Here is a 20,483-nt window from a genome sequence, read left to right as displayed (position 1 = left end):
GTTTATTATTAATTATTAGTTTCAATTATGGCTATTTACAGCAAAGCAAAAAAAAAATCAAATAAATTAGACTTAAATATTCATTAACCGATTCTGACAATCCCGATTAACATTGGCTGCACTTAATGGAGCAAATCGACGACAAAAAGGTTTCATAATTAAAAGACGCAGGAAAATGCTTTGCAAAACTGTTGTGAAGCGACACCTTGTGGAGAAATGTTCCATTGTCGTGGACAGGGTGCACTTTCAAGTTTGATCCGACGGTAGTTGAAAGACTAAACTTGAGAAGCCTTTGAAAACACTGAAATGACGACAGACGAGATATTTTTTCATGGTAAAATGTTGATGTTCTTGCTACATTGCACCGAGCTCACAACTCCTTGCAATAGAGAAATGCTTACGTGGGCAGCGTGGTAAACAAAATGGAAAATGAACTTGACTAACTTGCTACTACTACTTGCTACTACTAAGTGTATCAAACCGCTTTCGCAAAATGTGTTCAGCAGATTCATTTATTTTAAAAGAGTGCTAGTGCAAAAGGCTGCAAATGGCCGGTTAGAGGTTATGGTTTCGATAAGGTAAACCGCAATACTTCAGATTTGGTCCCAACCACCGTGATTTTTAAGCTAACTAGCTAGCTTGTCTTTGTGTTATTCCTGTGTCGCTGCCAGTAGCGACTACCAAACTTAAGTCAGTCGTACAATAACATTACTGGCCCAAATCCAGGCAAGTTGGAACACTTTTTCAAACTAGTAGCCTATTGCACAACAGAATGTTCGGTTGCAGAGGGTTGTGGGGTAATGTATAGATGTCTTTTTCTAAACAATGTTTCGAAAATTATACTTTCACAGGGATTCCCAAAATTCCGTATACACCAGACGCTGGACTGCGAGATTTGTTGTGCTTCAAGCACTATAATGCTGACGAAGTAGGTGTGGCACTCTGTAATGCATGCATGTCAATATGCCTGTCTTTAAAGTAAGTCATTATGCAAAAACGGAGAATGGATCATATTAAAAATTCAAATCTGATCGGCTGGGGTCAGGACTATGGGCTGACAAACTGATGCTGAGTATCTGTCAATGGCAGAAAGAACTCAGAGCTATTGTTGAAATTTTGACTGCAGGTGCTGCTGGGAAGGAAGATGGAGGACTGGCTGAGGTTCTCTGTGTGTTACTGGCATTCTTTCTGTGGAACTGGTGAGACATAGACCCCTGTCACTCATTTCTACTGCAGATGAAGAGATGGAAATAGCACTCCTAATGTGTAGCAGCTTTATCCATTACCACGTGTTAGTAAAAGCAGTTCTATGTACTGAGTGCAGTCTGCCTGTTGGTGACTGCTTCTTGCTGTTTGAACCTGCATCTAGTGAAACCTGGAGTGGCTGAAAGTGCTGTGCATTCTGTGTGCAGTTTGCATCTCTGAGATGCCTTCAGGTATGTGAGAATGTGGCTGATTATGAGTCGGCAGTAATTATTTTGAAGTGTGTTTCCAGAGATGGGCTAGCTGCTCAGAATAGCCATTTGCTGCACTTTCCTGGGTGACAAAGCCATTCAGTAGTATTGCTGCGAAATGCATTCAGTCAGATTTTACACAGAAGCTTTCTTTTGTTACAGTTTGAGAAGTGTGAGCACGTTCATTTCATATGAGCACACATGACGCTCCTTGATGTCTGCTTCCTGGAGTTTTATATGACTGTGCCTCTCAGGTGCTGATCCCTTTGGATTTCCCACCCTTCAGAGGGCATGGAATGAGGGTGGGGCTGCTATGAAAACAGCAAAGAGGAGACTCCATGCCGCTTTTGAATTCTTCACCAAATTAGGTGTATGTACGCTGATGAGTTTGAATCCGTTTTTGGTTGATTCATAAAAATTTTTGTCAATTCCTAATATGTTCCTGCCAAATAACTGAAAAGAGAAATCACTGCATCCATACAAATCAAATGATTAAATGATTGAGAGCTTTGAATTTCCTTTTTATTTGTGTAATTGTGTGTTTCTTTTTCGCTGATAGGTGAAATACTACACCTTTCATGACAGGTATGGACCAGTGGTTTGTGAACTTGTATGTGTAGCGTTGTTAGTTCTGGGTCATTTCCTGCTGTTGCTGTCTCTTGTGTCAGTGCAGGGACTATTAATAAGATGCTGGTGGGGGTTTTGTGGAATTGGTAATGGTGATTAATGGAAGCAGTGCACCATGAGAAAGCATTGGCATAGCTAATACTTGTTTACCCGAGGCAGCTCTATTCATTACAGTGAGTCACAGAGTGACCAGCCCTGAACTATATGTCTTGAGAGCCACAGTCCTGCTGTACCTTTACATTGGGTCTATTTTTAAAACATGATAATGTGGATTACTTAATGCTGTGATGGATCATGGTATTAGGCAAGCTATTGTTTGGGTGAAACAAACTAAGAGGCATGTTTGTTATCCTAGAGCAGCATTGACCTCCACTGCAGCTGATAAACAGCCCAGGGGAAAGGTGTTACATGAACATGGGTTTGTAGGTGCTGTTTTTCTTGTCTCTGCACTGACAGGGACATGGCTCCAGAGGGCGCCACTCTGGAGGAGTCAAACAGGAATCTGGACAAAATCACAGATCTGGCCCTACAGCTCCAGAACAAGACTGGGGTGAAAGTGCTATGGGTCACCTGCAACCTCTTTGCCCATCCAAGGTAAGCCGGTTACATCTCCCATAAATCCATATCAGGGCTGAGCCCCACAAATCTACATTAGATTATATTAAGGACACGTATTAGGGATAGTGCTGCAGTCTACTGAGAAAACTCACAGAGGCATCATCATTTGTAGTTGTAGTAATCGGTACTGGAATCATAACACTGCTTCTATCACTGTGTAAATTGCTGTGCATTTTAATGAGTCATGGTCTAGCTGCTTGACACAGCCTCTTGCCATATGAAAGCTGTTGTGAGATTTGTGAGCTGTTGAAAATAAACAGCCATGGTGTCTGCTAACAGGTACATGAATGGGGCTTCCACAAACCCTGATTGTCACGTGCTGGCCTACGCTGGAGCCCAGGTGAAGAAAGGATTGGAAATAGCCAAGAAGCTGGGTGCACAGAACTTTGGTAAGGATGTTTCCTCAAGGGATGGCTTGAGAGAAGGGGTCACCAACCTGACCTTTGAGGCCTCTTGGTCAATCTTACAATGTAGCTCCACTGGTTTTATGCTTCTGGTGAAACAACAGGGATAACATGAACATTCCTTGCTTAAGAACACCCTTTGTCTGTCTGTGCTGTCATGCCGTACAAATTTGACTGGGACTGAGTAATAACTGTTTTAATTGTAGCGTTAATCCAGCTCATAATGGATGCTCTTGTTTTCCTCTGTGCACACTTTTGGGGTCATACATCTTGTTCTGAGGGGCTGCAAGCTGGCCACCCCTCATCTATCTGCAAGGCTTCAGTGTGGTGAGATAAACATACACGTGTCTCACACCACACAGCAGGCCCTCATGAGGCTTATTTATCATTGTTGCAGTGTTCTGGGGTGGCAGAGAGGGCTTCATGTCTTTGCACAACACGGATGTGGCTGCTGAGCTGAGGCACATGGCCAGCTTTTTCAAAATGGCCGTTGGTGAGTCGCACAGCTGTCCCGTACTTCACCTCCAGCTTTTGGAAGAGTTGTCCTCCGGTCACGTTCATTGGATTGACAGTTTTATTACATTTCTATCCCAGCATACAAAGAAAAGATTGGCCTCCAGTGCCAATTCCTCATCGAGCCCAAGCCCAAAGAGCCGTGCAAGCATCAGTACGATTACGGTAAGAGTCAATTACAGTAAGAGCCAGTCAGTTTTCCTACAAGGACGGGGGCGAATGAAAACACAGCACAGAAGCCCTGAACTCCTTTCTTTCTACAGTACTTGGATTACCAAATTACCTTTTGCATGGCACATTGTGGTGTTGTTTTTAATGCGTGTGAAGTTATCCTGAGGAGTGGCTTCTTTTCGTCATCTCTATTGTTGGCGGCTGTCAGACGCCATGAGCGTGATAGGATTTCTCAAGCACTTTGGGCTGGACAGCCACTTCAAGCTGAACATCGAGCCGAACCACACAACTCTGGCAGGTCACTCCTACGAACACGACATCGTGATGGCCTCCGCGTAAGCCCAGCTTGCATCCACGCATTCTTTCTTCTTGCCCCTTTGCAGAGCTGGCCTTTTCCGGCTGAGCCTGTTTTGTCTATGTGTGTCCGCAGGTTTGGCATGCTGGGCTCAGTGGACTCCAACACGGGCTCACCCGATCTCGGTTGGGACACGGACCAGTTCCCCATGGACATCAAGAACACCACCATGGTGATGAAGGTGAGAGAGGAGGCATGCCTGCATGTCTGAGGACTTTTGTTTATTCCTTGACAGTTGAACCACATTAGTAGGTAGTGTGCCTGCCAAAAATTTTTTTAAAATGCACCAAAATTCTAGTTGTATATGGAAATGGGTACAGGTGGCCCTACTTTTATTACTAAATTTGTTTCTGGAAACCCTGTCCTATATGAGATTATCAGAGACTGAATCCAGTTTTTCAATAGACATAAGTAGGACAGGATTCCTGAATGTGGGTTAGAACATTTTTTTCCCTAAAAAGACTAAATAAATATGGGGTTATATAAAATCTTCATAAGATAATAATACTAGTATGTAGTGTAAATATTTGTACATTTAAATATACATGAAGTATAGTATTATTTGTTAGTATTGTGACAAGCACTGTAGAGTGAGTTGGGTTTATTAGTCATGTAAAACACATGAAATTTGCCTTGGTGTTTTCAACATGACTAATAAAGTTAGGGGAACAACAGGGCACAGAGCAACGAAACAAATCATGGTCAGATTGGCATTTATCTACAGGGAGAGCAAGACAGTGCACACACAATTGAAAGATAAAAGAAATACTTTTTCTTAGAGCTTACCTTATTTCACTTCCTTTTCTTTGTGTTTTTTTTCTCCCTCCTGTTTTTGCTCCCTAGTCTACCTCTCACTGTAAATCAGGTTTGTGTTGTAGAACAGTTAATGGCAGCATTTTTATAACTGTGGCAAACAGAATTTGCTCTAAAGTGGATTGCCATGAAATGGGGAATAATGAAACCTGCCCTGATCGTCAATGTGAGCGACTGAAATATTGGAGAAAGGTGAAAGAGAAGAGGCGCTTTCGCTATTTGTTCTTCCCCCCCCCACCCTTCCCACCCCTGCAGACTGTCATAGAGCAGGGTGGACTGCAGCCCGGTGGCCTGAACTTCGATGCCAAGGTGCGGCGGGAGTCCACGGACCCGGAGGACCTGTTCATCGCCCACATCGGCGCCATGGACGCCTTCGCGCGCGGCCTGAGAAACGCTGTCAGCATCATCGAGGAGGGCGTGATCAGTGACATGGTGAAGGTACTCACAGTAGGGATGGGCGATATGGCTAAAAAAACTCATATCTCGATATGCTTAAGACAAATGGCTATATACAATATGACATAATATGATGAAAGCATGAACCTTAAGAAGGTATAATGTTAAAGTATCAGTATTTATTTGTACACAGAAAATACACAGCATACTTTATATCTAAATAGTAATTATCTAACTGTATATCTAAGTAGTTTTAAAAAATAAAAAACTTAAGACAATTGCACACACAGCATGCATCTTGTAAAGTATGAAAGTAAGGTCAGTTGCTTCCAACATAACAATTCTGTACTTAAATAAAAATAGTTTCCGTACATAAATAAAAGCTCGTAATTGGGGTCAATAGTTTTAACCCTTTCACGCATACGGTCACACCGGTGTGATTAGCCGTGTAGTGAATATGCTAAAACCGGTGTGATTAGAACTACAGTGGAAAAATTCTAGCAAATTTTAGCTTTGAGGAAACAGCGACTTAATGTTAAAAAAATATAGTAAATGCTAACTGAAAACTACGAGAAGCTTAATAATGCTAATGAAAACATAACAAATCATGTAATGTAAAACGTGCGCTATATAGCATAAAAATAAGTTATGTGCGAAAGGGATAAGTAACCTCTTGAACCCCTCCTTCTCCGTTGTGCTGATGGGGACCATTTCTTTTGCCAAATGGTATGCCACTGCAGCTGTTATTTCTTGCCACCTTTTACTATTTTTGTGATATGGCACAACTCTTGAAAACGAAGCTGCCAGTGTTACTTGCTTTCTGATAGATGGAGAGCTTTTACCCGTAGCAGAAGAGGTCTGTCCCTCTTCCCGGTATTTCACTGACTCAGCAAATTGCACTGGGTGGTGATGTTTGAGGTGGTGAAATAAATGTGTCGTGCTACTACCTTTAGTTGGGATGTTTCTACGGCATAATTTGCACAAGACTGCACTCTGTTGAGTGTCATCCCTCCAGAAACCGAACCATTTCCACACAACTGACCCAAGGTAGGCTTATCATTCTGTCAGTTGTCTACAGAGTGTCAAAGACTGGTTAGGCCTTGTCTTGAACTCTTTAAAAGTGTCTCACTTCACTACAAATCCTGGCATACTCTTCCATGCATTTATAACTCTCTGAGAGGAAAAAATACTTGCTAGTATCAGTGTGAAGTTCAAATCTCCCCTGATTCCTCCTTTTTAGATTGAAAAGATTAAGTGTCTTGAGTCTCTCTGCAGAACCTACACACATTTGAGACATGCAGAGAAGAGGACTGGTCCTGTGGCTTCAGGAGACTCTCAGCTGACAGTTACCAGTCTTGCAGTTACATCGTACTCAATGACACTGACAGATTGATCTAGATTAGATCAGATTAAGCCTGATGTCTGTGATCTTTCAGTTTTGTTGTCTTATTCAGTGGGAAAGTTCTGAGTTCTCAGTGTGCTGTGCATGTCTCACAGGAGCGTTACCAGAGTTACAGCAGTGGGATTGGCAGGAGAGTGGATGAGGGAAGCGCCTCGTTGGAAGAGCTGGAGGTGAGGTCACATGTCCCAAATTAGAACTCAAACCTCTGTGTCACTGCTGACTCAGCAGTGTGTTCATAAACACTGACTAAAAGTTCCTGAATGTGTACGGCTACAAAGCTTAAAATATGTCTTCACATCACTGCAGCGCACTAGCTCACTGCCTCATTCATTGGCAGTGCAAGAGGACCATTAAAAATAATGAAATTATGTCAGTAGCATCTTTCATGTATTAAACCTGTCTGTAAAAATATGTACCTAGGTGCATTTAGGTTTCTTACACTTAAATGAGTGTTTCCGACTACTCAACTCAATACCAGGTAACATTAGTCCAATAGAAACGTCTAAATTCTGCTAAAAATAATGTTTCCTTTTCATGTTTACATAAAGGAGTTCATCAAACAAAATGGAGAGCCGAAAGTTACATCAGGGAAGCAAGAAAAATATGAAACCATCTTTAACCACTACTTGTAAAATTTGTCTTTTAAAGAGGATCGAAAAGTGTGGAAACCCTTCTGTCTAGATTTCAGTCAAGTAGAAAGTGTCTTGAGTTTTTGTAATTTGCATTTATATCCTCCATCCACTTTATCCTAATGAAGTTAACTTTTTGGTCATTCAGTTACTCAGAAGTTTAAAATGATCTTTTGGTCCCATGATTTCAGACTGTTCAAAAGGTGAACTTATTAGCGTCCACATCTTTATGGGCAGCCGCTGTTATTATATCAACAATGGGGTGCTTTCCGATTATCACAGCATGTTTTTCTTGTATGTGTTTTGCCCTGTATTAGCATAATTGACATAGTGTTAGCTTGAAGGTCTGATGCATTGTATTTTGAGTAATTAATTTCATAAGACTACATGCAGTTGTTGTAGACAGCAATTTTCATGTTGCAATTGTCATCAAGTAAGTGGTGGAGACATTTTCAGGATGACCCTGAAAACTGACCATTTTTCATATTTTAAGGAACTTTTGACTAATTGCTTATTATGGGAGTTTTCATAAAACTGAGTGTAAATCTGTAGGCTGAAAGATTTATATTCAATTAAACTGTAATATGAAATGTAACTCTCCATGTTTGTTCATTATATACTCGGTTGGCAAATTATATTTTGTAATTCTTTGCAAATTGTATTTTTCATTAATCTCAAAAGAGGACTTTTAAGGTCATAAATTGTTCCTGTAGGTTTTAAAGCTGCTTTTATGTTTCTAAGTGATTACAGTATTTTGTTATTGCTCTGAAACAATTTTCACAATAGATTTTCAATTTGCAAAAGTCAACGTAAAATGCTATACTTCTAATTTTGGGCTCAAAATCTCATATAGACTGTGAAATAAAAACAATTGTATTGAATGAGGTACTATATCATGAAAAATTTTATCAAGGCATCAGAGCACTGGATATTTTCATTGCTGAAATTTAAACACTGATCACTGCAGCATTTAAAAATGGTCACTGTAAAATAATCAAAAATAATTCATCAAAACAGACTATGCAATGGTTTTTTCCTCATATTTAAAGTATCCAAATAGCAATGAACATTTTACTCATTTCTCAATTGAATTGTACTGAATTATTCTACACTTTAGAATTGTTGTAAATATTTGGAATGATGTACAGTAAGCATTCCCTGTGATATTCTGCATTTAATCATTGAATATTATAAATATATAACATATAGAGTTGGATCTTTGGATGGAAATCGTGTATATTGTATAAAGCCAAATGAATGCAATGGAGTCCACGACCATGACCCGGTGCTTCAAGACGAACTGCATTAGCCTACTCCATGTTGTCAGAAACTGCCATACAGGTTTTCCAACAACCAGTTATGTAGTGGTGATTACCAGTTGTGTTGCAGTGCTACTCCCCTGAGCAATGGTGTTGATAGTAACGTCGACACGTGTTGAAATGATTTAGTGATCTGCATGTCTAGTAATGAGCATTTGAACATGTACTAATATGTAATATACTAATATGAGGTGGCTGTATTCTGAGAATTCCGGATGCGATTTAAGAGTTTTACTCCTTGTTTCTAAGCACAGTATTTTGTGTCTAAGATAAGGATTTTGCAAGTCATTGTGGCTTTTTGCATACCGTGTTTTACACATTGATCCTGTTGTGAATGCCGAGTGAAAGCAACCGTAAAATAGTGTAAATTCGAGGATCAACACCGTCGGCAGCGTGGAAGCAGTCACCTCTGAACCTACACCGCTGAGCGTGGAAACGGACAACAGCAAAGGTGCGAGAAAATCTGACGACCAACACACACACAGTAGAGGAAACTGGCAAAAATACAGCTGAATGTGCAATAAAGGGCTTGCAGTCTTTATTTTAATGAGCCAATGCCACAAACGACTTATTTTTTGGAATATTTTTTTCAAATTTAATTTTAAATCATGGACGCAGCAACTTCTTTTCTGTTGTTTGTCTACGGCATTAACTAGCATAACTTAACTTCGTCGAATGGTACAATGTCTACTATTTAAAAAACTAAATCGCAAAAGGGAAATGCGTTCCTATGCGCTGTGACTTCGCAACTCGTGAATTGCTCTAAACGAGACGCAGCCCGGCTTGCTTTGTCTGATGCACAGGGTCGATTACAGTCCAAATCGGGACGATATTACTCTATTTTTATTACGCGTAGTTTCAGTTTCAGTTCTTTATTGTCCCTGTTGGATTTATGCTTAAATTACGATGTCTACGGCATATGCATGTGAAAGACCTATTTATTTCAATTGATTTAGCATTTAATGATATCTTTATATTACATATGCGTCTGTCGTCGTATTGTTCGTCGCGCTAACAGTATAGCGTGGCATGGCATAGCGCAAAATATAACCAAATACCATACACTATAAAACTCATCCTCTCCTTGGTGTTCTCCGAACCTTGTCGTGTATTGCGGTAGGTAAAACAGCTAGCCCCGCCAACATACCTGTTTTTTTTAACCAAAACAACCCCCCCCCCCCCCCCCCCCAAATATACAGGCAGTGATAATATCGCGTACGTCCAAAAACGAATTACACACTGCAAAACGACTACGTCTACAGACGCTAACTTTACTTTTAGGGTGAATATAATCATTAAGTAAGCTGGCCTTCATCGCGCGGTGTGCATTATCTCAGAATTTAGTTTTAATGACGTGGCGTTCTCTCGCATTCAATAAAATGCATTCCAAATTAATATGGCCTTAGAAAAATTAGAAAAATTATTTCAAAAATGGAATGCGAAATAAAACAGCGTTTTTTTAAAAAACGAATGTCTCCGGCTCCTCCACAAGATCACTGCAGTAAAAGTTGGAATAACAAATTGTTCATCAAAGTCGATCGATACTTGTAGGATGTCCGGTGGATGAGTGTCGTATGTTTGAAATGATACAGCTGTTGCACCGTGACAGGCACAGAGCCAAAGTTCGCCAGCTGATCTACCTTTCCAGTGACATCACATCATACTACCGTTTTGATAGTCAGTTCTCCTTTCAGCAGTCCAGGATTGGCCAATGGCCAGATAGCGTGAGCTCTGCTCACCGATGAGCAGCGTCGGATTGGTGGATTCGGATACAGAGAGGGCGGGATAGAGCCTCTGAAAACGCTAGGTTGCCACTTCTCCTCATTAACATAAATTATTCAGCATCATCTGAAACAAGCGCACCGGCAGGCATGCAGCTCGGAGACTGCTGTCTGGAAACTGGGTTATATTCTTGAAATGGATTGACGCATCTTTGTTTTTTCCTTTATAATATTAAAATAGAACAATTTTCTTTTTCTAAGAATTTTTTGTCTGTGCAGCGAGAATATCGTGCCAAAACGCCAAATAGCCTATATACTATAGCTAGCTAGCAAGCTTTTTCCACTGTGATAACTCCTTGCTGTAACCTACTTTTTATGCACTTTATATTATAATCAAACTTGTATTTATAACGTTTTTAAATCTCTTTTTATATTGATAGACAGCAAAACAGCTACAGAATATTGTTTTCTTTTCTGTATTCTTTTACTTCTATTATTAATTTGGTACTTTCCCTATCATATCATTTAATACAAAGTCATGTGGACGTTCCTGGGAATTGCGAGCTTCACATACGTTTACAAAAAATGCGATGCCGTTTTGACTTACGCCCATAAAGAGATCGTGCTTGCAGCGCTGGTGTTCTTCGCCGCCGGCTTGTTGCTGTCTTACACCAGGTATCGCTATGGACAGACGCACAAAGTACCGCAGATACTGCGAGTACCACTGGAACTCCTTTCGTCCCTGCCGCTCGCAAAACGGTTCTTCAAACCAAACTGTTCCAGCAGTAGAGACACCTCGTCCAAAAAGGTATGTAAACCATATATATATACTCATGCGATCTATTCATACATTTATTATTTAATGTGATTTTAAAACAATACACCTTTTAGGACTACGTAACATCACATCAATGGCATGGATAGTCGTATTCAAGTAAGAACGTTTACAGCTAAATTGTGTCGTTTTGGAAAGTGAAATACAAGTATTTACAATCAACAGTAAAAAAAAAGATTCAAACACGCATGGTATTCTTTGTTGGAAATGCATGGACAGGTGGAAAAATCATACAATTGTCTTCTTTTTCATTTTACGATTATTGTTGTTATTTGTATGAGTTGGATTGCGTCTCCATCCAGGCCAATTAACAGTGTTTAAGATAGTTGCAAATCAATATCATGCAAGAACAGAGTAGAAACAGAATGTGTATTGACTTGTATTCTGTTTGCATTAAACTAATTTGTATTATTAATGTGTTGCAGTATTGGCAAATATATCTTAGATAAACCAGTTCTTCCCGTACACCTTCGTGGCCCTGACTTGTTTCTCTGTCACTCTTTTTCCAGGCATCATGTCGGAGGAAGAGGGCGGACCTGAAAAACGCGGCCAGCGTGGAGAAGGCTTCTGCGTGCAGCTCTGCCGTCGCCTCGGAACCCGACGTCATCATCGTAGGAGCCGGCGTGCTGGGCTCCGCCATGGCCGCGGTTCTGGCCCGAGACGGACGGAGGGTCACTGTGGTCGAGAGGGACCTGCGGGAACCCGACAGGATCGTAGGAGAGCTGCTCCAGCCAGGAGGATACCGTGCCCTCAAAGACCTGGGACTGGAAAGTGAGTTTGCCAGCATAGCCAAATGGCATACCCCTCTTCTGCTTTACTTCAGAAAGTGCAAATTATATTTTAGGATTAGATGTATGTACATTGTAGTGATTAAACTTAATATGATTGCTTTTTGGAAAGGGCTCTGTCATGTGTCACGTTTTCACAGCAAGAAAAACATTTGTGACCACATTGTTTGTTCAAGGGTAAACAAAGTTAATGAAACACACTTAATTCTACAAAAGTTCTGATAACTATGACAAAAACCTGGCACAGATAAAATTCTGGGATATCTTGTACAGTGCATGAATGGCATGTCTTAAAATGCAAATATGTGCGTAAATAGCCGACTGCCCGTGAGCGAGCCGTGACTGACTCTCCCTCCCTCAGATTCGGTGGAGGGGCTGGACGCCCACATCGTGAATGGCTATGTGATCCACGACCTGGAGAGCAGCGCTGAGGTGGAGATCCCCTACCCCAGTGAGGACAACACCATCCAGTGCGGACGCGCCTTCCACCACGGCCGCTTCATCATGGGCCTGCGCCGCGCTGCCCTTGCCGAGCCCAAGTAAGACCCTCCCACTCAGCCGAGGAGGATTATGGGTGCTCTAAAAAAGCACACCCCATGGGGATGAACCCCAGGGAAACTGTTTAGCTGATCATACCAAGCATTGATACATGAGCCATTTGAGGACTATTGACATGAAATGTGATTGGATAGACCTGCCAAACAATTTTCACTTTCCTTATTGATTATGCTTATGCTTATTGATTTTTCCAGTAAAGATAAAAAATCCTCTAGATATTCCTGTTAGATTTTAACATGGAATGATAACTATAGGGTAAACTACTGTAATACACTGTAGATTTTTCATGACAGTAGTCCCACATAGTGGGCATTGTCTTAACTGATGATGGCACACTGACACATTGTTTTGGTTTAAGATCATATCTCTGTGTCTCTCTCAGTTGGTTAAAGTGAAGCAGCAGCCATTGTATTAGGTGTTGCTTCAGTGATGGTGCCTACATGGGAGTATAAAATGGATGAAGCCATTGCACTAATTACACAACAAAGTAATGATTTACTGACCCACTACATAGTTGTGGTGAGCTGAGAGTGCACCTTCACAATATATAATCTTAAAGCATTTTTGTGTGCCTCACTGCTTTGTATTCTGAAATAGCCACTATAATGGAAAAATATAAACTACTATTATATTGCTAATTTGGAATACAAAATTACCCACTTCCCCATACATGTGATATCTCTGTAGCTGTAGGAATGGGTTATCACAGTGGTTTTGAACAGAGGAGGCTGCTTCATGTGACTTTGTGTGAACTTTGTGTTTCCACAGTGTCACTTTTGTAGAAGGGACCGTGACCAGCCTGGAGGAGGAGGATGGCTGTGTTGTAGGGATTCAGTATAGGGACAAGGAAACTGGGGACACTAAGGTGAGATCCTGGGACATTGTTTGCTGCCTACCTCACTCACAGTGATACAGTAAGACATGTGACATTTTCTTGGAAACCAATACAGACAATAATGTGAATTGCCCTTGTGCTACTCAAGTGAAGTCTGTCTTGTGACACCAACAAGATGTGCATGTGTGCCTGGATCAGACAGTGAAACTTGCCTTATTTTAGTAATCTCTACATGCTCCATCTTCCTGGTACACTGACAAATCAGTTTATGTCTCACAGGAAGTTCATGCGCCACTGACCGTGGTCGCAGATGGATGCTTCTCCAAGTTTAGGAAAAGCCTGGTGTCTGGGAAAGTCAAAATCTCCTCTCACTTTGTCGGATGCATAATGAAGGTAAAGAACTTTGGTTTACAATGTTTAAAATTATTTTAAAATTGCGATTGTCTGCAGCTCTGACTTTTATAGGTGGGGCAGTGTTAGATGTAATCTGATACAACATGTATGTTAAAAAGGTACAGCGGTCCTGATCACCACCCTCACCATTGGCTGTGGCCGCTTACTTGGATAATTCCAGAAGTCATAAAAATGACACGCTTGATTAGGCAGAGTGCTTGCACATTAGGCTCTGACGTTGAAATTGTGACTGTGGGTATGTTTGAGTGTTGTTTTCAGATTCCACTAACAGGAAGGAAGATTTTAGCAACAGTTTCTACAGCTTTGCAGTCTTAACCAAGCAGATTGGTTGTCATCCATGTGTCCCGTGGAAAAACATGCAAATCACAATGTCTGTCTGGATGATTGGCAGTGGCGTAGCTCTTGGTGTCTTGTACAGTTGATACTGATTATTTGGTAACACATATGGGATATTTTATTTTTTCTTCCAGGATTCTCCCCAGTTTAAGCCAAACCATGCAGAACTGGTGTTGGCCAACCCCAGCCCTGTCCTCATCTACCAGATCTCCTCTTCAGACACCAGAGTTCTGGTGGACATCCGAGGGGAGATGCCAAGGAACCTCACGGAGTACATGTCAGAAATGATCTACCCACAGCTGCCAGGTAAGGAAGGAGAGCAAAGGTAGAACCAGTGGCACTGTTGATGTTTAGTCATGTGTAGTGGAGCTCAGAGGCACAAGTGAACACAGGAACATCTGCAACAGGTGAGGTGAGGATACTCTTAGTTCTGTTGACTGGGGATCTTGGTCTTTAGCCCATGGAGCTAATTGTGCGTGGATGGTGAGGGCTATAGTATGAAACCTGCATACCTCCCGCTATGTTAGCAATTAGCTGCCTGGCAGCGTGGTGCTTATATTACAGATGAACATGCAAAGAGAGCATGTTTTACACCTGCGATACTCTACGTAGCGGAATTCAGTGTGTGTTAATGTGCTGCTCCTGGAATCAATACAGGGATTGAGTTCCCCATGGGAGGACCCTTCGTCTTCTTTGCCCATTAGATAACTATGTTTAAATTCAGATAGTCGTGTTTGTGGGGTTGCAGAGGTGATTCAGTTCTCATTTGGACCATCCTGGCCACACATACGCCACCTTATATTATTACTCTAATGTATCTCAGGCTCTTTGCATGGACTAACTGACCTGACCCTGTTTCCTGTCTTCAGAACACATCAAAGAGCCCTTCATGGTAGCACTGCAGAACGATCGCCTGAGGTCCATGCCCGCCAGCTTCCTGCCTCCATCCCCTGTGAACAAACCAGGTGCGGTGCTACAGAGTGCATATGAAAACCACAGCGCTCAGTCAGAATAAGTGCACGGCTGTCTTAAATATGATCCCCTGCAAAATATAGGAGTAATAAGCCGTTAATCTTTCTGCAATCTGCGCTGACTACTAAAATGGAACCGATGCGTAGATTACTCAGGGGTTTATGGTTAGCCCTTAATATTTGCTGACCTGTAGAAAACTGTGTCCTGGAAAAAATCCACTGTGTAATCTAGTGAGGGAGGAGTCACGTCCAAAACAGGAAACAGCTAATAATTCCGGATTCTTCCATATTTGTAATCAGATATGAAACGTCCAGATTATTCAGTCTGCAGTGATCCAATTTTAAAGGGCGTTGTTGTCTCAGCCGCCGAGGGCTCTAGCATTTTCCCGGGTACTACATTTCCCATGGGGCCTGAGTGGGTGAATGAGGTGTCGATTTATTTTGGCCAGGGGTCCTTCTTCTTGGAGACGCCTACAACATGAGGCACCCCCTGACAGGAGGAGGCATGAGTGTGGTGCTCAATGACGTCCGGATATGGAGAGGCCTGCTGAAGAACATCCCAGATCTCTATGACGACAAAGCCATGCTCCAGGTAAATGCAGGCCCACAGGTATAAAGGCTAACTTGCCAAAACAGCTGGAGTGCTAGTGTGCCTGTTCCTTGTAGAATGTTAGCCAGTAGACCCAGATCTGGCTGTGTCTCTAGTAGACATATGCAAAGAGTTCTATTTACTGATATTTGGGAAAAAAATATGTCCCTAAAACAAATGAATCAGTGCTGTTCACAAAGTTAGTTCTTTCAGTTATGAGTGGGCTTAAAGCTGAGGTACAAGAAAGAGGAGTGTTATACTTGTTTTTGTTGACAGGCGAAGAAGAAGTTCCACTGGGAGCGGAAGGCATCGCACTCCTTTGTAGTGAATGTGTTGGCGCAGGCCCTGTATGAACTGTTTGCCGCCACTGACAGTAAGTGGTGCCTCCGTGTAAGGGGAGTCCTGCTGGATGTCCTGTGGGATATCCTTTGCTTGTGTGCCTGTAAAACTATACTGGCCCATTTTGTTTGTTGAGATATTCAATGACCTTGATTAATTTATGGCACTGTACTGTGAATGTGTGCATGTTTGTAGGGGGGTGGTGGAGGGAGGGAGGAGTCAGGGTATTGGGTTCCAGGATACCAGATCATTGTGGCAATCCTTTTTAACATTAAGCCAGGGAATTTCACGGACGTGCGACCCACAGAGCAGGCCTGCTCACCCCATCGGCTGTTTTGTGTCTTTCAGATTCACTACATGAGCTCAGGAAGGCTTGCTTCCACTACTTCAAGCTTGGTGGGGAGTGCATTGCTGGTCCCATTGGACTGTTGTCTGTGTAAGCTTATTTTCTTTTTTTTTACATGCATAGCTTATACGAGAAGACATCAGATATTATTCTTACTCACAATATAGGCACAATTTACCTTTCAAAACATTTTTAATAGTAAATCTTTGATTTGAACAGACAATATTGCACACGCTGATATAGCCATATGTGATTGGCTAAATATTTCTTTTTTTCCCCATCTTTTGACAGACTAACACCAAAACCAATGACCTTGATTGGGCATTTCTTCGCAGTGGCCTTGTATGCAATTTACTTCAGCTTCAAGTCAGAGTCGTGGCTGATGAAGCCGCGAGCTTTCTTCAAAAGTGGAGCCATCCTGTACCGAGCCTGCACTGTCATGTTCCCTCTAATCTACTCTGAGATCAAATATCTGGTCTACTGAGGCATGCTGGGAAGTGCCAGGAAATAACAAATCAGCCTTATTGTCTTACTGTACAGTAGTTTGATGATTTTTTATGTAACTCCCTGTATAGTTGGGAGGGGGGCTTAATTTGAAAAAGATGCGCCTTGAAACTGACAAATGGGTTTTTGAACTTTGAATACTCGATGCTATTTAAGTTGCATAAGCCTTGGGCAGAAATACATGCTTTTAAAATATAAAAACGTACATTTGCCTTGTAGTTCCTTAATTAATTTTGCCTTTTCCATCTGATCTGAAATAATTCATTCTCCACGTTGGTTTTTGTTTTGTTTGGGTTTTGTTTGCTGATCGTTGTGAATTAATACAGTAAATGTTCACCTGTGAAATTGTTTTTTGACAAACCACTACGCTGCTAAATTTGTAATTCTTGTAAAAATGATTTCATTTTTAAGTGAGGCAGATTTAAACTAAAACAGTACAAGGAGAGAATACTAGCCAGTATGGTTGTGATGTATCAGTGCTTGTGTCTTATTTGAAACTAATGCACTTACTTCATTGGTACGATCTTCATTGAATGGAGGTGGACCTTTGTATGAAAAGTAGGCAGTTTAAAATGAGAGAATGAATACTAATTTGTTTGAATTGCAAACTGATGTACCTTACTGGTTTTCGTGCACAAGGCCCACAGACATATTTTGTATTGAACCTGGAGCCAATATTAGTGTCCTAGTTAAATTTGAAGACTCTATGACCAAACTAGGTGTACATTGTACCTGGGACCACTATTCTTCAGGTTTCGATTTTTGTAAAATAAAAATGACAACAACCTTTCAATATTATGCATTTTCCATCCCCACTCCTCATCTTGGAGGAAGTATGCCAGGAAAAATGCATATATATATGTGTTGTCGTCAAATAAGGCATCAAAAAATTAGAAAATCAGGAGATTATTTGATACATTTAGCAGGCAAGCCAGAGCTAGGAGCTTCCTTAAATAGCATTCAACTGCTGTCTGCAAAGCTACGAGTGAACTGTTGTTGATAAATTTGATTGGCCCATGCCCTTATGTAGTTATTAAAGGCTGCATAGCCCACTAGATCTGGGCTCAGAGCACCCTGCTGAAATGAGGACGCGGACTGGCCATCTGTGGACTGGGGTGCTCAGAAACGTGGCACAGTAAACGCACCAGGAAGTGGGTCAGGGATTTAGAGTTGTAGTAATGGCAGCTGGATGGCCTGGTGCATAGGGAATGAACTCGCACATTGCTCAGAACTTTTCTGACTTGGTGGTGCATACGTGGGCAAGCCCAGGGGAGCTACGCAACTGCGTCTGATCAGCAGGGTGGTCGTTTGTGGCCTTTACTTGGCTTTCTCACGAACGGGAGTTTGTTGATGCAACGTTGGGAGTGGGGAGGGGCGGCGGGGGGGGGGGGGGGGGGGGGGGGCACTGTGACATCATTTTACCATGATGAACGTCTTTTGTAAATGCTGTCCTTCACCCAATAAATGGTTACATTGAACAAAATGATTTGGTGTGGTAGATAGTGTCTGAAATTACTCCAGACCATTATGATGTAATTAAAGAATAGGGACCACCTTGAATTTCACAGCACTGGAACTATGGAGTGAACAAATATTGAGCACCACCTGTTGTAAATGGACATGGATCACATAGATTCTCTTTTCAGACAAATTTCTGGCGCCTCATTTATAAAACATTCTTAGCACAGTTTTGATCTTAGAATGCATAGGCGGAGTTTGACATTTGTGCTGGGGGGACAAACATTTTTTAACTGACGTCAGTACACAGTCCAACTATTGCGTGGCGTGTTACGCATACATACAGTAACAGAAGACAATAGCGCCAAGCTTGCCATAAAGCCAAACAACACAGCGCATCAAATCAGTTTCTGACCCCTTTGTACTATATCACACATAGGCTTATGTAGGGTATTTCACACATGAGCGCACACAACTGAAGCGCACTAACCATAAAGTTAAAGTCTGTTAAAAGTGAAATATCAATTTGTTTATTATACTGTTAGGCTTTCATTTTCCATGTACCCTTTTAAAACATTTAGTGTACACATGAACTAATTTCGTGTTAAATTGAAAACTATGATATATGCATATTAAATAACCAGTGTCCTACCTACTGTAGAAGTAAACGCCTTGTTTGCGTTCTGCGTATATGTCCACTATCTTCTCAGGTGATAGGACAGTTTGATGTTATGTAGTCTTCAATGTGAAGGCTCAAAAATGAATTTATTACAAAACCAAACATAAGAGAATTCAGATTTATTTCTTACATTTTATTTTATTGCATTACTGTAGGGTTGTCAAAAATAACGCGTTAATTTCGATTATAATTAATTATACAAAAAGTAACGCGGCAAAAAAATTAACGCAGATTAATCACGCTCTGTGATGCCCCTTGACCCCTTACGTCACTGTGCATGTAAGCATTGTGCTCCCATGCCAGGCAAGGTCAGGTTTGCAAATGTTGCAGTTCACAACCTTCTTGGCAGAGTTAACCCTTTCGCGCCTACAGTCACACCAATGTGACCGTTTAGCGCGTATGCTAAAACCGGTGCCACTAGAAAACTAGATTGGAAAAATTCTAGCTAATTTTAGCTTTGAGGAAACAGCGATTTAACATTAAAATATAGCAAATGCTAACTGAAAACTATGAGAAGCTTAATAACGCTAATGAAAACATAACAAACCACTACATAGCATAAAAAATAAATTACATGTGAAAGGGTTAAGAGTGAAATGCTGCCACACTTTTGAGGTCTTTGGTCATGAAGGTGTTGCCAGCTCTGTTGTTCACTCCAGTAAAGCAATGTAGCTTAGGCTACATGTCCGAGCATTCCGCGTCAGCACGAAAAACACGCGATGACGTCACCAACTAATCGACAATTACATTTGTTGGCAAATACAGTAATTTGGTCATCGATTTTAGTCGACAACGTCGATTATTCGTTGCACCTCTAAATCAGAATACAGCGTGCTCATTTAAAAGTTAACAATGCTGGCAGGCTGGACTGTAGCATTTTAAGATGGAGCTGTGGAAAAAATACAGTTAGGCTACTCTAATGATGATGATCAAACAAGAAACTATTTGCAAAAGAAACAGCAATATGGCTGGCCCCCAGTGCCAAATCTTTGACATTAGTTCCTATCCAGGAGCAATTCTGTTGCTGGTCTTTTTAGAATGTTAATGCTGTAATCTTCCCCTCTGTACTGTCATTCCTTGACTCCCTGTTAGCTGAGAGACAGAAACAGTCTTGTGTCACCAACCTATGGCAATATCCTGGTTGTGACAGCAATCATTCAGTAAAACCTGGGTTAATTTAATTTTTAATCACAATACATCAATATTTTTGTTAATCCATCTGACTCGACCCATAATCTGTGAAGTTTATCATACAGCACTTAACAGAGCAGACAGATTCACAGAAATCCTCACAAGAACAATACAATAACCCACATTCAGTATGCAATAAATTTAAATGTGTAATGGTTTTTTATGAATCTCCAATTAAGTGCCAGGTAGGATGTAGCGTTGTGTTGTACGTTGTTTAT

The 20,483-nt window shown here is 41.3% G+C and overlaps 2 protein-coding genes across 2 annotated transcripts; both read left to right on the top strand.

Moving 5' to 3' along the window:
- Positions 1 to 269: 269 nt before the first annotated feature.
- Positions 270 to 7,385, top strand: LOC118785190 (xylose isomerase-like). Its single transcript, XM_036539761.1, has 14 exons — positions 270 to 334; positions 852 to 928; positions 1,127 to 1,199; positions 1,709 to 1,824; positions 2,014 to 2,039; positions 2,538 to 2,675; positions 2,979 to 3,088; positions 3,501 to 3,596; positions 3,698 to 3,781; positions 3,996 to 4,122; positions 4,218 to 4,323; positions 5,211 to 5,393; positions 6,849 to 6,923; positions 7,302 to 7,385. The coding sequence occupies exons 1-14, from the start codon at positions 307 to 309 to the stop codon at positions 7,383 to 7,385; spliced, it is 1,323 nt and encodes a 440-aa protein (XP_036395654.1). The 5' UTR covers positions 270 to 306.
- Positions 7,386 to 10,839: 3,454 nt separating this feature from the next.
- sqlea (squalene epoxidase a) lies at positions 10,840 to 17,075 on the top strand. Its single transcript, XM_036539749.1, has 11 exons — positions 10,840 to 11,230; positions 11,767 to 12,028; positions 12,407 to 12,584; positions 13,372 to 13,468; positions 13,718 to 13,831; positions 14,323 to 14,494; positions 15,058 to 15,153; positions 15,609 to 15,751; positions 16,025 to 16,121; positions 16,436 to 16,523; positions 16,725 to 17,075. The coding sequence occupies exons 1-11, from the start codon at positions 10,961 to 10,963 to the stop codon at positions 16,915 to 16,917; spliced, it is 1,710 nt and encodes a 569-aa protein (XP_036395642.1). The 5' UTR covers positions 10,840 to 10,960; the 3' UTR covers positions 16,918 to 17,075.
- The last annotated feature ends 3,408 nt before the right edge of the window (positions 17,076 to 20,483 follow it).

This window comes from Megalops cyprinoides, chromosome 10 (assembly GCF_013368585.1).
Source record: "Megalops cyprinoides isolate fMegCyp1 chromosome 10, fMegCyp1.pri, whole genome shotgun sequence".
Taxonomy (NCBI): Eukaryota; Metazoa; Chordata; class Actinopteri; order Elopiformes; family Megalopidae; genus Megalops; species Megalops cyprinoides.
The sequence above is the reverse complement of the archived record's forward strand: the minus strand, read 5'-3'. Positions and strand labels throughout refer to the sequence as shown.

Coding starts and splice junctions, on each gene's coding strand:
- sqlea (XM_036539749.1), top strand. CDS start 10,961: ATGTGGACGTTCCTGGGAATTGCGAGCTTCACATACGTTTACAAAAAA. Junction 11,231..11,766: donor GAGACACCTCGTCCAAAAAG/GTATGTAAACCA, acceptor CTCTTTTTCCAG/GCATCATGTCGGAGGAAGAG. Junction 15,752..16,024: donor ACGACAAAGCCATGCTCCAG/GTAAATGCAGGC, acceptor TTTTGTTGACAG/GCGAAGAAGAAGTTCCACTG.
- LOC118785190 (XM_036539761.1), top strand. CDS start 307: ATGACGACAGACGAGATATTTTTTCATG. Junction 929..1,126: donor AGCACTATAATGCTGACGAA/GTAGGTGTGGCA, acceptor TTTTGACTGCAG/GTGCTGCTGGGAAGGAAGAT. Junction 4,324..5,210: donor ACACCACCATGGTGATGAAG/GTGAGAGAGGAG, acceptor CCACCCCTGCAG/ACTGTCATAGAGCAGGGTGG.